Source organism: Marmota flaviventris, chromosome X (assembly GCF_047511675.1).
Source record: "Marmota flaviventris isolate mMarFla1 chromosome X, mMarFla1.hap1, whole genome shotgun sequence".
NCBI lineage: Eukaryota > Metazoa > Chordata > Mammalia > Rodentia > Sciuridae > Marmota > Marmota flaviventris.
Window position 1 is genome coordinate 134,879,546 of NC_092518.1, and position 19,639 is coordinate 134,899,184.

At 36.3% G+C, this 19,639-nt stretch overlaps 1 protein-coding gene across 1 annotated transcript; it reads left to right on the forward strand.

Moving 5' to 3' along the window:
- Positions 1-543: 543 nt before the first annotated feature.
- On the forward strand, positions 544-17,802 carry LOC117794592 (phosphatidylinositol-binding clathrin assembly protein-like). The gene is made up of 13 exons (XM_071606642.1): positions 544-668; positions 732-883; positions 2,928-3,070; positions 4,802-4,877; positions 5,527-5,629; positions 5,782-5,875; positions 5,986-6,097; positions 6,651-6,757; positions 8,048-8,089; positions 10,765-10,844; positions 17,424-17,554; positions 17,662-17,692; positions 17,796-17,802. The coding sequence occupies exons 1-13, from the start codon at positions 544-546 to the stop codon at positions 17,800-17,802; spliced, it is 1,203 nt and encodes a 400-aa protein (XP_071462743.1).
- The last annotated feature ends 1,837 nt before the right edge of the window (positions 17,803-19,639 follow it).

The window sequence follows — 19,639 nt, forward strand, 5'->3', positions numbered from 1 at the left end:
GAGTAATGAAAGATATGTTCATCATATTGGAAGTGCAACATGTTGTGTATGGGCTTAAGAACAGTTTGCAGTGTGAGAAAGAATATTAGCATTCATTAAATTGCTGTTGTTTTATTGTCATTAAGTATTCAGTATTGAAAAGGTCAGTTCCTGTGTGAAACAATGCAAGAGGGTCTATGTGTTAAATGATTGGGTTATGAAAGGTGTAGCCTAATCTGTGTATTAATTCCTGATGGGCTTGACTGAGTTGTAACTGAGGTAGGTAGGGTGTAGCTGGAGGAGATAGCATTGGTGGTGTTATCTTGGGGTACGTATTTTGTTTCAGGGCAGTGGTGCACATGTAAAACCCTATGAATTCGGGAGGGTGAGGCAGGAGGAAGGTAAATTTGAGACTAACTTCAGGAACTTAATGAGGCCCTTTGTCAAATGCAAAGTAAGGAGCTCTGGGGATGTGGCTTAGAGGTAAAGCGCCTCTGAGTTGCATTCCGGGTAATTGAAAAGAAAACAAAGACTCGAACAAAGGGTCTCCCCTCTCCTGTGGAGATGCCGCGCCCCAGGGCTGGAGGCTGCCCCTACTCTGGTCCCTCGCCATCTTTTCCAGCAAGTTCAAATCCTGCCCTCATAATGCTAGAGGTCTGCGTCAGGCTGCGGGAAGAAGAGGTTGCCTGGTGAGGGCCACCTACCTTTCTTCCGTCACGTCGTCACTTAGGGGAGCTGGTCTCTCGGTCTAGGTGCCGGGTCAGGAAGATCAGGGACTGGACACCTCAAGCACCACCCTCGTGTTCGGCAGAGTGCGACGCGTCCATGGGAATTTCTGCGTCGAAGGCTGCCCTCGGGGCTACCACGGATGAGCCCACAGAACCAGAGCCAAAACACCTGGCCGGTGAGTAGGGAGGGTGGTGGCAGACTCTTAAAACACACTCCACAGGCCTCCACAGGATGGGAAATTGAAACACTTCTGGTGATCTTCCGTTGAGAATAGACGGGGACCACTGGCGTTTTTAGCACCGGATTGTAAAATATTTAGAAGTAATTAAAATAACTTAAGACACAAGGGGATAGTGAAATGCCAACTCAAACTTCTTAGAAGTATCTTAATTCTCAAATTCACTCCAGCCCCTTTATAAAAACTCTATTTAACATTTGTAATCTAAAGGTCAAGAATAGGCCTGAAGCTGTCCGGGTAGCAGATTTCTGCCCTTGTGTATGATTTTACAGGGAATGTTCATGTTTGAATCATCCGTACTACCTTTCATTTTCTTTATTTCTCTTCCTCCCTCCCTCCCTCGCTGCCTCCCACCCTGCCTCCCTCACTGCCTTCCTTCTTTCCCTTCATTCCTTCTTTTCTTTTAGTGAGGATTGAACCCAAGGGCACTTTGCCATTGAGCTCCATCCCCACCACTTTATATATTTTTTGTTTAAATGTTCAGGTAAGGTCTCACCCAGTTCCAGAGGGCCTCACTAACTTCATGAGGCTACCCTGAAACTCACATTTCTCCTGCCTCAAACTCCCATTCCCAGAATTACAGGTGTGCACTACCACACCTACCTAAATCACTATTTTGATAACCCTTTTCATTGAGACATTTTCCTTACAACTTATTCAATGGCTTAATTTGTATTTGACTACTGAAGTTTTATCAAATCATTATAATTTATGCATGTGCTATAGAAACTGACAGTTTACTAACTTTTTTTGTATGTGTGTAGTATTGGGGCTTAAACCTAGAGCCTTTTCCTTGCAACACAAGCATTCTATAAACTCAGCCATATCCCCAGCTCCAGTTTACTAACTTTATACATTTTTGAAAACTCTATCAACCATGATTCCAGAAACACCATACAACACATTTTAAAGAAATATAGTATATTTAATATAGTATATATATTTATTTATAGTTTATTTAAATATACTATATTTATCTAATCCTTGACCATTATAAAATATATACCAGAATTGGCTCCTCAAGAATTAAAAGTTTGGAAAAAAAAAAGAATGAACAACCGCTACCTATAATAAATAGGCACAAAAGAAGGGCACTTGACTTACCACAATAATAGCTTAAAGATTCATGCAAGCATGCTGGAATCCTGGCTCAGTGGTAGAGCACTTGCCTAGCATACATGACACACTGAGTTCAATCCTCAACATCACATAAAAATAAAATAAACATATTGTGTCCACCTAAAAACTAAAAAAAAAAATATTTAAAAAAAGAATCATGTAGGCTGAAATCATGTCAAAAAGGAAACAACCCTCAACATTAAACTTTATAAGGACAAGAAAGAAACAGACTTATAAAAAAAAATTTAAAAAAGGACACAACAAACACAGACCATATACTCTTACTGACTACATGAATCTGGGTCTACATTAAGGGTCAGCATATTGCTTCAATGAAATAACACACGTTCAAGTACTCTCCTCTTCATCTATCCCAGTACCGTGCATATAAAAACACCGATCAGGGGCTGGGGATGTGGCTCAAGTGGTAGTGTGCTCCCCTGGCATGCGTGTGGCCTGGGTTCCATTCTCAGCACCACATACAAACAAAGATGTTGTGTCCACCAAAAACTAAAAAAAAAAAAAAAAAAAAAAGCGATCAATAAATCAGGACTACAGATGAATGTATTTTTTTAAAAGTATTTTTTTTAGTTATAGATGGATACAATATTTTATTTATATGTGGGGCTGAGGATCAAACCCAGTGCCTCACACATGCAAGGCAAGCACTCTTCCTCTGAGCCACAATCCCAGCCCCAGATGAGGGTATTTTATAATGACAATTTTGAAAACAGTGAGTGTATTGAATTGATAAAAAAATAAGGAATAATTGCATGTTCTGGAATATAAAAATGAAATTATGAAGCAAATTGAAAATTATTTCATAATCTGTATTTTAATGCTTGTCACTTTCTTAATTTAGATCTAATACAGTACATAAATGAAACAAATATGAGTGTTGTACATCTGGCTAATATTCTTTCTGAGAAAACTAGGAGCAACAGCTGGGTGGTGGTGTTCAAAGCCCTCATTACCGTGCATCATCTCATGGTATATGGGAAAGAGGTGAGCATGGTGAATGTACCAACAATGTCAGTTGTTTCCTTCTCTTTAGTACAAAAGACTGTAAGCACAAAATTGTGGAATATTGTTAGTTTGTAAAGGACTTATTAAGTTTAACTTTCATAAGTGACTAGTGGCATAAATGAATATTAATAGGTATTATATTTTTTTGCTTTTGTTAATGACTATTTTTAAAATTACTATCCTGGTAGAATCTGGATAATAAAGTAAACAATAGAATGGATATGTAAATAAGTCTTTAGAGATTTTATAGTAAACTCCCCCCCCAACAAATGTATTACTCCATACGTACTTTATATTCCAAGGGAGATTGGATACAAGTGTGTTACATAATCACTGTTCACCTCATCCCATACACACACTTTGTATTTCACAAAAAACTAAAATGCTCTATAACATTAAATAACTTATTTTGTATTTTAATTTTACATTTTGTCTTAGTAACCCTTGCATTCAAAATTACTGTTTATAAATCGTCTGCATTTCAACTTATTATAAGACAACAGTAACTACACAGTATAGTATTGGTAAAAACAGAACACATATAAATAAAACATAATAGAGAGCCAGGCATGATAGCACACGCACTTGTAATCCCAGTGGCTCTGGAGGATGAGACAGCAGGATTGTGAGTTCAAGCCAGCCTCAGCAATAGCAAGGTGCTAAACAATTCGGTGAGGCCCTGTCTCTAAATAAAATGCAAAATAGGTCTTGGGACATGGGGCTCAGTGGTCGAGTGCCCCTGGGTTTAATTCTTGATTCAAAACAAAGGAACATAATACAGAGTTCAAAATCAGAGCTACACTTCTCTTGGAGTTTGGTGACTTTAAAAACATGTGGCAAAATCTATGATGAAAAGAATTGAAAATACAGCCTGTTAGCACAAATGGCATCCCAACAGAAAAAAAAAAAGGATGAGATCCTTATTTGATATTTAAAAAAAAAATTCACATGGATTAAACATATACATTTGAAAAACTGATTTTAAAATTAAAAATGTAGGGAATTACTTTTATGACATATGGGCCAGAAGGGTACCATAAAGTTGGAAGGATATATTTCCATCGTATGTTACAGACCAAATATTAATCATTAGAATACAGAATTATAAGAAAAAAGCAAGACAGTGAACTAATTGAAATAAACAATTAAGAGGCAAAAACTATGATATCTGATAACCACCTGAGAACATGCTCAAATTAGCAAAACTTGAAATTTCTGGCAACATAGATAATTGAGAATTAAGGAAATGAGAACTTTTATACCCTATGAATTGTGTGTAAATTATTTGCTGCTGTAATTTATTACTCTGGAGAGGATGACATTAAGATGACACATTTACCTTTAAATTCAATGAGTACTTTAGCATCATCTGTAATACTTTATTACTGTTATTTAAAAATAATCAGACTCAAAATCAAAGGAGGAATGATTAGACAGAAAGTCTTAGGAGAGAAGTATGTATTCACATGAGCTTTAATGTTTATCCCATTATTATTATTCATATAAGTAGAAGAGATTTGACAACACTGCAGATCTTTATGTAGATGACTTGTGATATATGTGATCATACTCAGCTTAATCAATGGTCTGAAATAAACAAAAACAATGTGATAGAATTATGTTAAATAATTCAGTAATAATGACAAAATAATTAGCGAACTATCTTTGTGTACAGAAACTAATTTTAGATTTTGGCACTTTTTTTGACAGCGTTTTATCCGACATCTTGCATCTCGAAACTCATTGTTCACTTTACACAACTTCCTAGATAAAAGTGTCACAGAAGGTAAGATGACTCTTTCATGGAAATATATCTATGTAGCAAAAAGGAAAACATGTCTAGTTAAGAAAATGATTCTATATTATGAAAAGTGTGCCATATATTTTATAAAGGTAAATAATCCCTAAATTCATTGACACAACTCGTATTTGAGTGGTTATTGTGAATAACAGAATATGCTGTGTGCTAGAGACAGGGACACTAAGGAGACCTCCAGGTCTTTACTCAGTGAAGCCTGGTCCAGCCTACAAAAAATTGCAGCACATTGTTATTTGTGAGGGTGGGATTTTTTCTGTTTTATTCACTGATGAACTTCTAGTATCTAGAACAGGCCTGGCTCAGAGTCAGTAGAAACAATAGTTTCTGTTGTAAACAAGAAAGAAACTGATAAAATTGAATTATTTCCTCTGTTTAGGAGTTTCCACCATCAACAACAACAAATCATGGGGTAATTTCAAGGCTTTAAGGAAGTAAAAGTAATCTGAAACAGAATGTGTAAGGAATATTAGACTAGATAATTAACAAATTCTAGACTTTGTATTTCAAAGAAATTAAGGTATACAGGTGAAAGTGGACTGATACATCTTTGCATTTATAAGTTTGTAACTAGTTAATATTGATTGAATTGGAAATTATCAACATATCTTGTTTTTAGGCTATACTATGTCAGCCTTCATCAGACGATACAGCAGATACTTGAATGAAAAGTCACTCGCGTATAGACTGATTGCATCTGACATCACAAAAGTCAAGAGAGGGTCAGTAAAATATTAATTTATAAGCAAATACTAAAATATATATGTAGTCTGCTGTGTAGTTTATCAAAAAACACAGCTTTATTTCAAGATGCTGATATTACAGTGTTTCTCAAACTCAATTATTGATTTTTATGAATTTCATTTTTTTATAGGACGGATGGTGTGATGAGAATTATGAATACCAAAGATCTGCTAAACACACTTCCAGTTATTCAAACCCAATTGGATGCTCTTCTTAATTTTAATGTAAGAGCTTTATAAATCTTTCTTTTAAAATGATAATAAATGGCATCATTTAAGTGGGAGAAGGAATTGTTTTCAACTGTGTGGTAATTTGATTCCTTTTTAATTTTCAGGCAAAGCCAGATGAACTAACTAATGGTATAATACATGCTGCTTTTATGCTCCTTTTTAAAGATTCTCTTCGTCTCTTTGCAGCCTATAATGAAGGGATCCTTAATCTTCTAGGTAAGATAAAACCTTGCTTTTAAAATGATAAAATAATTTAAAAATAATTTTTGTAAATATATATTATCTCTACATTTAAATTCATATTTTCTGTAGATTCAAAATATGAGAATCTTCTTTTTCAGTTAAAATTTATTTGGCTAACTTGCTACAGAAATTTTCCTTTTTTTTTTTTTTTTATAGAAGTGGTAACTTCTATTTCCAGGAAATTATCAGAGAATCAACATGGGTTGCCTTTTTTTTCCTTTTTCTAGTAATAAGAATTGAACCCAAGGGACATCTATCACTGAGCTACATCCCTGGCTCTGTCACTGAACTACATCCCTGTCCCTTTTTATTTTTCATTTTGAGGCAGGGTCTCGCTAAATTACCCTGGCTGACTTTGAACTTGCCATCCTCCTGCATCAGCCTCCAGAGTAGCTGGGATTACAGGTTTGTGCCACATCACTGGCTTGGATTGCCATATTTATCTATTACACACTAATCCAAATGACTACCAAGATCAAATAATACAGTTCTGACTTGCCCTTCATCATAATTTTTCTATTTTTAGATAAGTATTTTGACATGAGGAAGAACCAATGCAGGGAAAGTTTGGATATTTACATCAAGTTCCTTGGAAGAACAACCAAATTTGCACAGTTCCTGAAAGTTGCAGAGGTACAGAAATCCATTTCTATCCAAGAATTTTCTGCATTACTTTAGTATCAGGTATAACTATAACTATACCTCTTTCCATCATCATCATTAGTACAAAACACAGAAGTTGGTTGTAGTCTATTAATAAAATGTTTTTATTTCCATTTTAAATGAGGTAAATCTCATTGTAAATTAGGTACTTACATTTTTTGTTTTAACTCTTTTGGGCACAAAAACGGGGTTGAAAAGATACACTAAAATGAAGAACAACAGAAGCCACATAGTGTAAGCTGTTACAAGATACCTAACAAGAACACTAAATGTTTCTTGTGCACCATGTGGCAGTGATGGTCAGTAATTATCCTAGTTGATGCTGGCTTCATGCCTGAAGCTGTGAGAGAATCCAGGAGCAATGGCAGAGGCTTCTTTATAGTGATATTGAGAGTAATTATCATAGTAATGAAGTCCATTTTGATCACTGCTTAGCCAGCAGATGGTGTCATCTTCAAATTTGGTTTCAGAAGTGCTAGTTCATAGATGCCTGACTCCATGTCTCTGGGCCCAACATCATGAGGCAGAACATCATTGTGAAAGAACATGGAGAAGGAAAACAGCTCAGGGCATGACATCCGGAAACAGAGCTAAATTGGTAGTAATTTTTATCTATTTTGTTAACAGTAAAATTAAAAACTAAAATTAGGTACTACTAATGTACTATTCAATGCATCTATTCTCAAAAGCAATCCTATAAGGACCACTATTTGCAACTATGAAGATAATCAATAACAAGCTTACTTTTCCACCAGAAAGAGCTCCCAAACTGTACCCAAATGTATATGACACAAGTCTTTTCAGGCAGTGGACAATAGGTAGAACAGGTCTGCGGTAAGAGAAAGAAATACCTCAGGGGAGTTTCATGTTTTCCTGATGCTTAAAGAAATCCATGCAAGACAGATATAAAGAAAACCACTTTAGACAAGTGGTGGTAAAACTTCCGGAAACCAAAGAGAATAAGCACATATTACTGAGAAGAGAACAACAATATGAATAATGGCTGACTTCTGACTACTTGAAAAATTAGAGAACATTTATATGACAGCTAAAGAACAGCTTAGATCTTCACAAAACAGTACAAACTCAATACCTGGTAAGTTTTTTGTTTTTGAGTCTATCCTTAGAATAAATAGAAAATTGTTTTCAAATGTATTTTTGTGCAGGATATTTTTATTGATCTAGCCCAGGAAGGCATCATGCTCTTGTTGCCACTTCTTGCTGTAATATGTACTCACTATTCTTTTCTTGTGATTTCAGCAAGTTGGAATTGACCAGAGTGACATTCCATATCTTACTCAGGTTAGTGCCCTATATATTTAAGTGATTTTTGTTTATATATTTGTGTGTTTAAAATACTGATCATCTGAGATCATCTTTTGCAATATACTTACATGTGTGTATTTTTTTTTCCCACAAGTAACATTTTATATACATGCACACACACACACAGTGTCTAATGGTACAATAGCTAGATCATGTTTTTAAAGCTTACCAATGGAAATAGTAGAGCATTTGGAACAATGAGCTTAGGTTTGAGGGTTGCCTTGTCCACTTTAGGTGATGATCTCTGTTCTTATTTCTGCAACTGCAACAGAGTATAATGTTATTGCCTATCTTAAAATGCTGCTGTAAGAATCAAATGAGCTCACAGTTTTTCCTTCTCCATCAACTGGTCTTCAGGGATCTCCCACATGGCTGTGAGTGTGATTAAAGAAGATGTGGTAATGTAGCAGGTGTGGACAAAATAGGGCTCTGGTAACCTCCTTGTCTGGCCTGCTTACACATCTGGACCTGCTAAATGTACTGTGGGGCTTAAGTTGCAGGGTTTCTGCCCCAGACTGGACCTATCACAGAGTGTTTCCTATTCTGGTCCCTCATTTAAGGTGCAAAGCTTTTAGGTTACTTGGAATATGGGTTAGAAGAATCTTCTCTGCTGTGGGAATATGCTATCTCTAGGGCAGCAGAGAGTCTCACTAGGTGTCACATTTTCATTTTTGGTGACAAATGCAAGATGCAAGTTCTGGTAGGCCAGTGACTGATTTATGTGGCAGCCATGTGTATAAGAAAGATACTGTGAAGAGAGAGAGAGAATGAGGATGTAGGAGCAGAGAGGGGTTAGTAGGTTGAGTGAGGTTCCTTGGTAAATTAAAGGATATTGGATCCAGAAAAGAAGTGGAAGCAGTGAGTTCAAGAGGATAAAGGAAGCAAGGAGAAGAGGATGGTTGCAGATGTGAATAAAATGTTAGGTTTGGTGGCAGAGAAAGATGGAGTTTCTTTTTTTGGGGGGAGGGGTACCAGGGATTGAACTCAGGGACACTCAACCACTGAGCCACATCCCCAACCCTATTTTGTGTTTTATTTAGAGACAGGGTCTCACTGAGTTGCTTAGGGCCTCGCTTTATTGAGTCTGCTTTGAACTCAACGATCCTCCCACCTCAGCTTCCTGAGCCACTGGGATTACAGGCATGCACCACTACACCTGGCTTGAAAGATGGAGTTTCTATCTGATGATTCATAAATCTTTGAAAGAACTATGGTATCTCAAACATTCCATCATGTACATATAAGTACAAAGGGGACATATATATAGACATCAAACACCACATGATTCATGATGGGAACCACCATAGAATGAAATAATACATGGCTTCCTAAATGACCACTCAGGTGACCACAGAGGTGGGAGACAGAGAAAAAAAGAATGTTTGGGTTACTAAGGGAACAAGATGAGTAAGACACAATCTCGGCCCCCAAGTTCCTACAAAAGATGGAACAGAAGCTACAGAAAATGTGTAAATATCTACCAGAATGTAGTCTTCTGATTTTTCTTTACATTGACTTAATTTTCTGGAAGAGGTGATGGGGGCAGGAAGGGAACTTTTGCTGATAACCACAACCTTTGCCATTGTTGGGGCACAGATGAGCATTAACCAGCCAGTATCTATGGTTCTGAGCTCTAAGAAGACATTTGCCAGGAGGAGTACTCAGCTGCAACGTCACGTTTTCCATTGGGCCACCCTCTCTCTACTCCTTACCTCAGCTGCAGTCCTCAGGATCCCTGGATCAGAAATTAAGTAGATGGATACTATAGAGAATTTAAAAGGCAGGTGAAGGTCTTGTTTGTAAACTTTCATGCTGACCCCATGCTTCCTCTGTAAATCAAACCATTTACTGCAAGAACTTGCTTATCAGTAGGCTGTCCCCAGCCCTTAGCTAGTACAGAAAGTCATTTGTCATGGCCTTGAGTTGGCAGAAGGGCTCCCCAAGCAACATGCTTTCTTGGGTGTCCTGCAAACTCCAGAATGGAGTAAAACGTGGGAGAGAAGAGAAGTAAGCATGAAGTCTGCACCACCTTTGCCCCATTCCTGTTAGCTGGTCCCCTTGAGAGAGGTCTGTGAAAACCGAGCATCCCCAAGGAGCTTTTCCAGCCAGTTTGCTGCTAGATCCCAGGAAGGGGTGTGAAGGGCTTCTTGCCTGACTATGGATTGTGCTTGCAGCAGTTTTTGCTTTATGTGTGTGGAGGCTGTCCTGCTCACGGTTGGAGAGATCTCTTCTGGATGTTACCTTTCTTAGAAGGAAATCTGCTTCATTTGTTGGGTTAGTCCTTTCTGCTTCAACTTTGACATCATCTGGGAGTCAGAGAGCCTCCCTCTGCAAGGTGCTGTCTGTGTCTGTCCCTGTGTTTTCAGGGATTCCCTACAGTTCCCATTGGGCGTGACTCTTGCAGATACATGTAGCAATATCTGCTGTCTGCAGTGTGATGCAATTTTTCTCCAAACTAGTGCAAAAATAATGTCTCCTCATCAGAGTATGGCAAGGGCTGTAACCCTGGGGACCTTCTGGTTGGTTCTGTTGGGGTGTGTGCCTAGCTGCATCTTTCTACTTACCACAGCATCTCCTCCAGGTTTGCATGATGGGAGGGTGACTGTGTGCTAAAGCTATCAAAGAGTAAATATTTTATAATAACTTTTTAGGCACCCCACAGTTTCATTGAAGCACTAAAACAACATTTAGCTTCTTTGGAAAAGAAAAATGACATTTTACCTCCTTATGGGTAAGTTAATGAATGTGTTAATATAGGTTATTTTTTTTTCCTCTAGGTAATTTCCCTCAGCCTAAATATTTAAAAATATGAAACTGACAAAAGGAAGGGCTATAACTATGATGGAATACTATTCAGATATTTTAAATGGTGATAGGAACTGTGTTTTTAAATGTTTTGTGGGATACCATACTCGTCACAAGGGAACGTGTTTTATTAAAGTGAATGTCTGAGATTGAGATGGAAATGTCACTTTTCAAGAATTAGCTTCCTGGGGCTGGGGCTGGGGCTCAGCGGTACCTAGCACTTGTGAGGCCCTGGGTTCGATTCTCAGTACCACATAAAAATAAATAAATAAATAAAGGTGTTGTGCTAACTACAATTAAAAAATAAATCTTTAAAAAAAAAATTAGGGGGCTGGGGATGTGGCTCAAGCGGTAGCGCACTCACCTGACATGCGTGCGGCCCGGGTTCGATCCTCAGCACCTCATACAAACAAAGATGTTGTATCCGCTGAAAACTAAAAAAAATAAATAAATATTAAAAAATTCTCTCTCTCTCTCTCTCTCTCTCTCTCTCTCTCTCTCTTAAAAAAATTAGGTGTAGATGGACACAATACCATTATTTATTTATTTATTTAATTTATTTATTTTTATGTGGTGCTGAGGATTGAACCCAGTGCCTGACACATGCTAGGCAAGTGCTTTACCACTGAGCCACAACCCCAGCCTTGTGGAAGATTATTTAATGGCACAGTAAACTGTTCATTTACAAAACAGAATAACGTTCAAAACATGTCTGGTGCATAGACACACACATTACATACAAATTGAATAATAAAAAGTTTGAAGTCTATCTTCTGAAAACTTCCACTATTTCTGAGTGGAACAATTATGGTTGATTTCATTTTTCTTTTTATACTTTTCTGTATTGTCCAACATTCTACATGGGACATGTAGTATTCATTCCCCTTTTCATTGTTTGGGTTTTTGTTTGCTTATTTTTTCAGTATTGGTGACTAAACCCAGGACCTTGTAAATGCTAGGCATGTGTTCTTTCATTGAGCTACCCAGTCCCTCATTCCACTTTTGTAGATTATGTTGACTGTAATTGATTTTATTATTATCCTCTCTTTATCACAGATCAGTATACAGTTACTACATAGTTAAATAGATGAAAGAATACATGGATGAATCAAAGAAATGTTGGCTCTGCTAGGTAGGATAATTGCTTTTATTTATCTTCCACTGTCCCTCATCTTTCTTATGATTTCTTTAGTTTCCAGCATGTATTTATTCCATCCATCCCAGCTGGTCCAGTTTCAAAAGCTTCAGGAAGCACAACTTTGTTTGAAGGTAATATGACATTATTACATGATTATGTCAATAATAATTAAGACAGGAGTAGAATCTTTTTTTTTTTTGGGGGGGGGGTGCTGGGGATTGAACCTAGGGCCTTATGCATGCAAGGTAAGCACTCTACTAACTGAGCTATATCCCCAGCCCAAGAAGTTTATTTTTATGTACTGAGATGGAATCATCTCCAAGATGTTTAATGACAAATGAGTAAGGTGTGAAACATAGTATGCTAAAGAGAATATGTAAGAAGTGAATTAAAATGGGCTGCCTTCAAGAATAATATGGTGGTTTATGGAAAGAGATGGGTGGGAGATTCTTCACTGTATGCCACTTTATAACTTTTGAATTTTGTACCATGTAAACAATGATCTTTTAAAACAAATTTATATATATATATATATATATATATATATATATATATATATATACACACACACAGTGTGACACCTTGTTGTTTTTTTTTTTTTTTTTGGCGGGGGGAGTACTGGGGATTGAACTGAGGGGCACTCGACCACTAAGCCACATCCCAGCCCTATTTTGTATTTTATTAGAGACAGGGTTTCTCTGAGTTATTTAGCATCTTGCCATTGCTGAGGCTGGCCTGAACTCACGATCCTCCTATCTTAGCTTCCCAAGCAGCTGGGATTACAGGCATGTGTCACCTCGATCAGCATACAGTGTGACACTTTGTAATTTTAACGTAGGAGTCCTTTGCAGTCCCTTAAGGTCATTAAATTTTTAGGAATTTTGTTAGGTGGTTGATGTCATTTTGGTAGCTTGAAATTGACCTTGGTGGTAGTATTTACATTACAGAAATTAGTCCTCCTCTTTTTAATCTGGAGAGCTGGTTGTTATACATTTAATGGTACATGGCTTCTCATAGGCTGCCAAATTCTGTTTTTTATAGTAGGTTATGTTATTTCAGTGATGTTATTTGATTATTTACTGTAGACACAAATCCATGTAATAATGAGCTATATTATTATAGGGTTTATATGTTCTGAATTAATTTTTCTTAATTTAACTTAAAGACTTAAATTCTTTTTTTTTCCTTTTATGCATATACTTCCAATGGAATTCTGCATTTTAATGGGTGAGTTTAATGAGGGAGTTTGACCAAAACTATGATGAACCTTAATCCTTTGAATAAAACCATATATATAGCATATATTAACATAAATTAACATAATTAGCATAAATTAAACACTTGCTTAATTTCAATTAGATTTACTACTGTCACTTTTCTGAGTCCTATGGTTTGGGAATCATTATTACAACAGATTTTACAATATAGTTAAACATAGTGGTCAAGAGAACAATCTCTAGATCCAGTTCAATGTGAATGTAAGTGAATGTAAGTCCTGAGTATTGGGAGAACTACAGTATAATGAAAACATATGGACATGATTCCTGCCAGACCAAGACTGGCCACTGGTGATCTTCATACATGCCATCTTCATTACTTAAGCCAATTCTATGAACAATTGTGGGATCAGCTGAAAATACTTCGTCTCTTAAGTCACTGTGAAACTCTGATTTTAAAATGTTGGTCATGGGGTCAGAGTGGGCTCAAATTTCACTACACCACTCATAGACTGTGTATTTTAGGGAGGTTAACTTAACCTCTCTGTGTTTCAACTTCCTTATCTTCATAAGGTTGCTGTCAGGATTAAGTAAGTTGATACAGGTAGAGTGCTTAGAACAGAGTGTGGCCCATAGTAAGCGCTGATCTTTTTTTTTTTTTTGCTTCTGTCTTTTCTTAGTCTCACCAAAGATTAAAACCTGTATAATAATCTCTCCTTTACATTTTGCTCACCCTACACTTCTCTGTGGCTTCTTTTCTCTGGCTCTACTTTCTGCTTTTCTCATTTTTCTCAAACCTTTCAACTGTCCTACCCACTTCCTTTCATGGTAGAACAAAAGGTCAGTATCCTTGGTGGTTTCTTTCAATGTTTTCTCTGGCCTTGGTTGAAGATATTTCCCTCATGGTTTAAATTACTATCCATATTCTGAATATATAGATAGAAATAATTTATATCCCTGCTTATATTCATATCTGGAGCTCAAAACTAATATATCCTGCTGTCTACTTGACTTCCCCACTTGCATGTTCTGCAGTTATCTCAAACTCAATTTATTAAAAATGAACCTGATGCCAGGCATGGTGGCCCACATCTGTAATCCCAGTGGCTTGGGAAGCTGAGGCAGGAGGATTGAGAGCTCAAAGTCAGCCTCAGCAAAAGTGAGGCACAAAGCAACTCAGTGAGATCCTGTCTCTAAATAAAATACAAAAGAAGGCTCAGGATGGGGCTCAGTGGTCGAGTGCTCTTGAGTTCAATCCCTAGTACCCCCTCCAAAAAAAAAAGTTAGAAAAATTGTTTAGTTACCATCTCCTAAACCTTACTCCTTTGCTTTTGCCTTGGGCTCAGTAAATAGCCCTACCATCCACCCAGGGCCTCAGTTGCTACCTGTGAGTTATTTTTTTAAAAAATAATTTTCTCTCCTTTTACTCCAATCCACTATGAAATTCTATTCATTATACTTCTCTGAATTCTCTCCACTCCTCTGAAACTAAAATGCCATAGACTTAATTAAAACCACCATTATTTCTTTCCTGGAATACATAATAGCCACCTAACTGGATTATCTACATCTATTCTTGCCCTTCTCTGATTCCTTCTCCTTATTACAACCACAGTGATATTTTAGAGACTGGAATATAATCATGACATTCCATTGTTCAAAATCTTTCAGAGACTTTCCATTATCCAAGGATAAAGCCCCAAATCTTCATTTATTTTTTGTCATTCTTGCCCAACTTTCTAGAATACTAGAGTTCTTTCACTTACTTAAACATCCCCAGGGTCTTTCTATTCCATTTGGAATTCTTTGTCCTCCTTCCCTAGGCCCCAACCCCCATGGTTTGTTTAACCTATATTTTATCCTTTAAGTTTCAGATTAACTAACACAGAGGAGTTATACTTGACTCCATAAATGAAGTCAAATGTCCTTCATACATTCATATAGCATCCTGTACTCCTTTCAAAGTATTCAAAAATTATAATTTTCCAGCTAAACAATACAAACCATGAGACAGACATGAGTTGTGTTGTTGACCATATTTTCTGCTCTGTATGTAAAATATTTACTTAGAGACTCATTGAATTAACAATGTTTTACAGTAGTCTAAGATATTTTGAAACATGATTAATACATTATATAATAATTTCTGTATTAGCAATTAGTGACAATGACTTTTTGGAAATATTTCATTCTAATAATCATTGAAAAATAAGATTTATTGCATATATATATATTCTGATATCTGTTGAAAATTGGTAGTGAAAATTATTTTATTTACTGAGACAGAAGGATTGCAAATACAAGATCAGCTTTAGCAACATAGCAAGGCACTAAGTGACTTAGTGAGACCCTGTATCAAAACAAACAAAAAGGGCTGTGGAGGGCTGGGGATGTAGCACAAGCCTTAACGCGCTCACCTGGCATGCGCGGGTCGCTGGTTTTGATCCTCAGCACCGCATAAAATAAAATAAAGATATTGTGTCCACCAAAAACTGAAAAATAAATATTAAAAAAAGGGGCTGTGGATGTGATTCAGTGGTTAGGTACCCTAGGTTCAATCCCAAATACAAAAAATTAGTTTATTTAACAATGATAAAAAAATTTTATTGTAATTGAATAGATATATTATAAATGCGAAATATTAACAGTTGCATTTAGGTCATTATGTGCAGCTACAGTTTTTGAAAATATATTCCATATACTTGAATGCAATACTGCGTTTAATTTCCTCATTCAGCAATTATTTATGGACTTGCTGACTTTGTGATTGTCAGTTATGTCCCTGGCACTGCCTGGGCACTGGGAAAACAATAATAAGGCAGAAACTCATCAGAGACTGCTGCAAGAGCCTCCTTACCACCTCTCTGCTTCTCGTATAGCCCCTGTACTCCATTCTTCCCACAACAGAATGATCTCATTAAAATACAAGTTAGAGCATGAGCATGCCTCTGTTCAAGTCCCTTTAACGGTTACCCACCTCAAGGAAGTTGGCCTGGGGTGGTAGTTTCCAAATAAAAGTCAAAATCCTTACAATTTCTTAAAAGGACCTTTATGATCTGAACCCTCCCTTGCCACAATTGCTTTTTTGATCCCTTGGATCACTCCAGCTACAAAAATGTTGGTCTTCTCATTGTTTTTCAAACAAACCAAACACATTCTTTCCTCAAGGTCTTTTCTCTTCTGTTAGATCACAGTGGTTTACTCTCATATCCTTCAAGTCTTTACTTAAAAGTTCAGTTCTCGGGCTGGGGATGTGGCTCAAGCGGTAGCACGCTCGCCTGGCATGCGTGCGGCCTGGGTTCAATCCTCAGCACCACATACAAAGATGTTGTGTCCGCCGAAAACTAAAAAAAATAAATAAATATTTTAAAAAATTCTTTCTCTCTCTCTCTCTTTAAAAAAAATTAAATAAATAAATAAATAAAAGTTCAGTTCTCAGTGAGCCTATCCTATTTAAAATCTAAACTACTGCATGCACGAAGTTAAATACACAAAGCAAAAATTATTAGGTATATATGGAGAATTTGAGAAAATATATCACAGTAGGTGCTTTCAAACCACCACTCATTATTGGACAGATCTTTATGAACAGATCATATCCCTTTCCATGATGTTCTTTTTCTTAGGACTTATCACTGTCTAACATAAAATTGATTTTTCTTGGTTATATTCTGTCTCCAATACAACGTAAACTATATGAAGGTGTGCATTTTTGTTTTGCTCACTGCTGTATTTTTTTTTTTTTTTTTGGTGCCAGGGATTGAATTCAGGGGTACTTGACCACTAAGCCACATCCCCAGTCTTGTTTTGTATTTTATTTGTGACAGGGTCTCACTGAGTTGCCTAGAGCCTCACCATTGCTGAGGCTGGCTTTGAACTCAGGATCTTCCTGCCTCAGGCTGCCAAGCTGCTGGGATTATAGGTGGGTGTGATGTGCTTCACTGCTCTCTATCTTTAGCACAGTACAGTGTGGCACATAACAACTACTCAATTAAGATTACTGTATTAATAACAACATCACTTTATTTATATTCATTTACCTAAATATTTGAAATCCTGTTAGTTTGTACCAGGTGGGTACATATATGTCATTGCTGTTCTGATGTAAATTTGGTTTATGTTTTTATCTTATTCTGTCTCTTATTTTCAGATTGTTTCCCCTACATGATGTGTTACAACTTACATTACCTTCAGCAGCCGGCAAATCTGTTGGAGACAAACAGCAAGGTGCAACGATAATAGCAAACAACTTGGACGGCTCACTTGTTAGCCTCGTAGGAAGTAAACAACTATTTTTGCAATTAATATTTTAATATATTTTTACACATTTTAAGAAAACAATATTTGCACAAAAATAATGTAAAATTTGTATTTGTTTTATGAAATAGATCTTAACTTTGGAGAAAGCCCCATTGACAAGTAAGTTTTTATTTTTAAAAATTACAGCAAATACATATTCCATGAAGTGACTCATAAAAGTAAAACCTCAAAAATCACTTTTATTTTATTTTTATTTTTTTAGATGTTGATGGACCTTTGTTTTATTCATTTAATTATATTAGGTGCTGAGAATCAAACCCAGTGCTTGACACATGCTAGGGAAGCACTCAAGCCACAAGTCTAGCCCTTTAAAATCATTTTAAAATTAGATATAGTAATTACTTGTTAGAGAGAGAGGAGAGGCTGGGGTCCTAATACACCCTTCAAGGGCATGTCCCCAATGACCTAGCTTTCTTTCACTAAGCTTCATCTCCTAATGGTTCTACACCTCCCCATGACACCTCAGGCTGGCAACCTTCAACACACAGGCATTTGGGGGCATTTAAATCCAAACTATAGCAAGCGATTTTAAAGTATCAGGTCTTAGTTTTAAGTGTTCAATCCATTTTGAGTTGATTTTTGTAAATGGTGTGAAGTAGGGTCTAATTTCATTATTTTCCATGTTGATATCTAGTTTTCCCAACCCAATTTATTGAAGATATTATCATTTTTCTATTAGAACTGAAGTGAAGTGCTGTCAACCTTCAGAAATGGAAGTTAATGGTGGAATGAACTGGCAGTTGAATACCTCCTCTTGTACATCAACCATCTGGAATTCTATTTCTGCTCCTCTTGTTCCCCACATGGTAATATTTTGGCTATATTATTACTTTTATCTTTTAAATGTAAGTGTATAACATAGAAATTTGTTTTAAGGAAGAAGGTAGAGCAAGACAGTTTTTCTTTTTAATCAGTTTTAATGTATTGCACCAATGTTGTATACATATTAAACTATTTTATAAAAACTAAAGCATGAAAATTCAAATTTTGGACATGTGTAAATCCTAAAATTATTTTCCCAACCCAGAATCTTCCATCATTTTGCTTCATGTTTATTAAATCTCTGTTAGTTCCAAACAGTGTGCTGAGTGGTAAAGATACAGAATCCAATAGGAACATGACTGTTTTAAAGGAGCTGTGAGTGTAGAGAAATATCATGAAATAAAGGTATTGAATATTATAAGTACTAGCATGGAATACTTGAGAGGGTTTGTTGGTTAATTTCATAAAGGAGGTGAAGATGAGATAAAAGATGAAGTAAATTAACAATCATCAATTGACAAATTAGAAAATACAAATAATACATATTATGTAATAGCCCTAGGGGAGGGATAGCACATATTCATCAAATGCATTAATATTTTTTCAGCAAAATGCACAGATGATAATGTATGAATATTTGCATGTAGTAGGAAAAATAATGACTATAGCCTCATTATAGCTTGGGTAACATTTTGCAACAAACATTAAGAAATAAACTTGGGCTGGGGATGTGGCTCAAGTGGTAGCGCACTCGCCTGGTATGCAAGCGGCCCGGGTTCAATCCTCAGCACCACATACAAACAAAGATGTTGTGTCCACCAAAAATTAAAAAATAAATATTAAAATTCTCTCTCTCTCTCTCTCTCTCTCTCTCTCTCTCTCTCTCTCTCGGGTATGTTTAAAAAAAAAAGAAAGAAAAAGAAATAAACTTGTTTCCCAGAGCTTTTGGGATATTAAAATTGCAGATAATTATTGGGGAAATCATATTTTAGCTTTTCTGGTTTGAGAAATACATTTGGCCCCAAGGATTTAAAATAAAGGATTGTGAACCTCAGCTATTTTTTGTTATTTTGCTTTAAAATATTCTTTGTCCAATGATAGAACAAACAGCATATTAATTATTGAGTACATAGCGACTTATTTTTCTAATATCCAGCTGAAATATATATCTTAGTAATAAGATTTTTGGGAGGTTTTGGGAAGAAGGAATAAGTAATTTTGAAACATAGTGCGGAAAGGTGTGGCTGTGCTGTTGAAATACACTTGAAAATGACTAGAGCAATT

What these genes read in the sequence shown, in the direction of transcription:
- LOC117794592 (XM_071606642.1), top strand. Translation starts at nt 544, where the DNA reads ATGCCGCGCCCCAGGGCTGGAGGCTGCCCCTACTCTGGTCCCTCGCCA. An exon ending in GACATTTTACCTCCTTATGG is followed by an intron (nt 10,845 to 17,423) that starts GTAAGTTAATGA and finishes TCTTATTTTCAG; the next exon opens with ATTGTTTCCCCTACATGATG. An exon ending in ACTTGTTAGCCTCGTAGGAA is followed by an intron (nt 17,555 to 17,661) that starts GTAAACAACTAT and finishes TTTATGAAATAG; the next exon opens with ATCTTAACTTTGGAGAAAGC.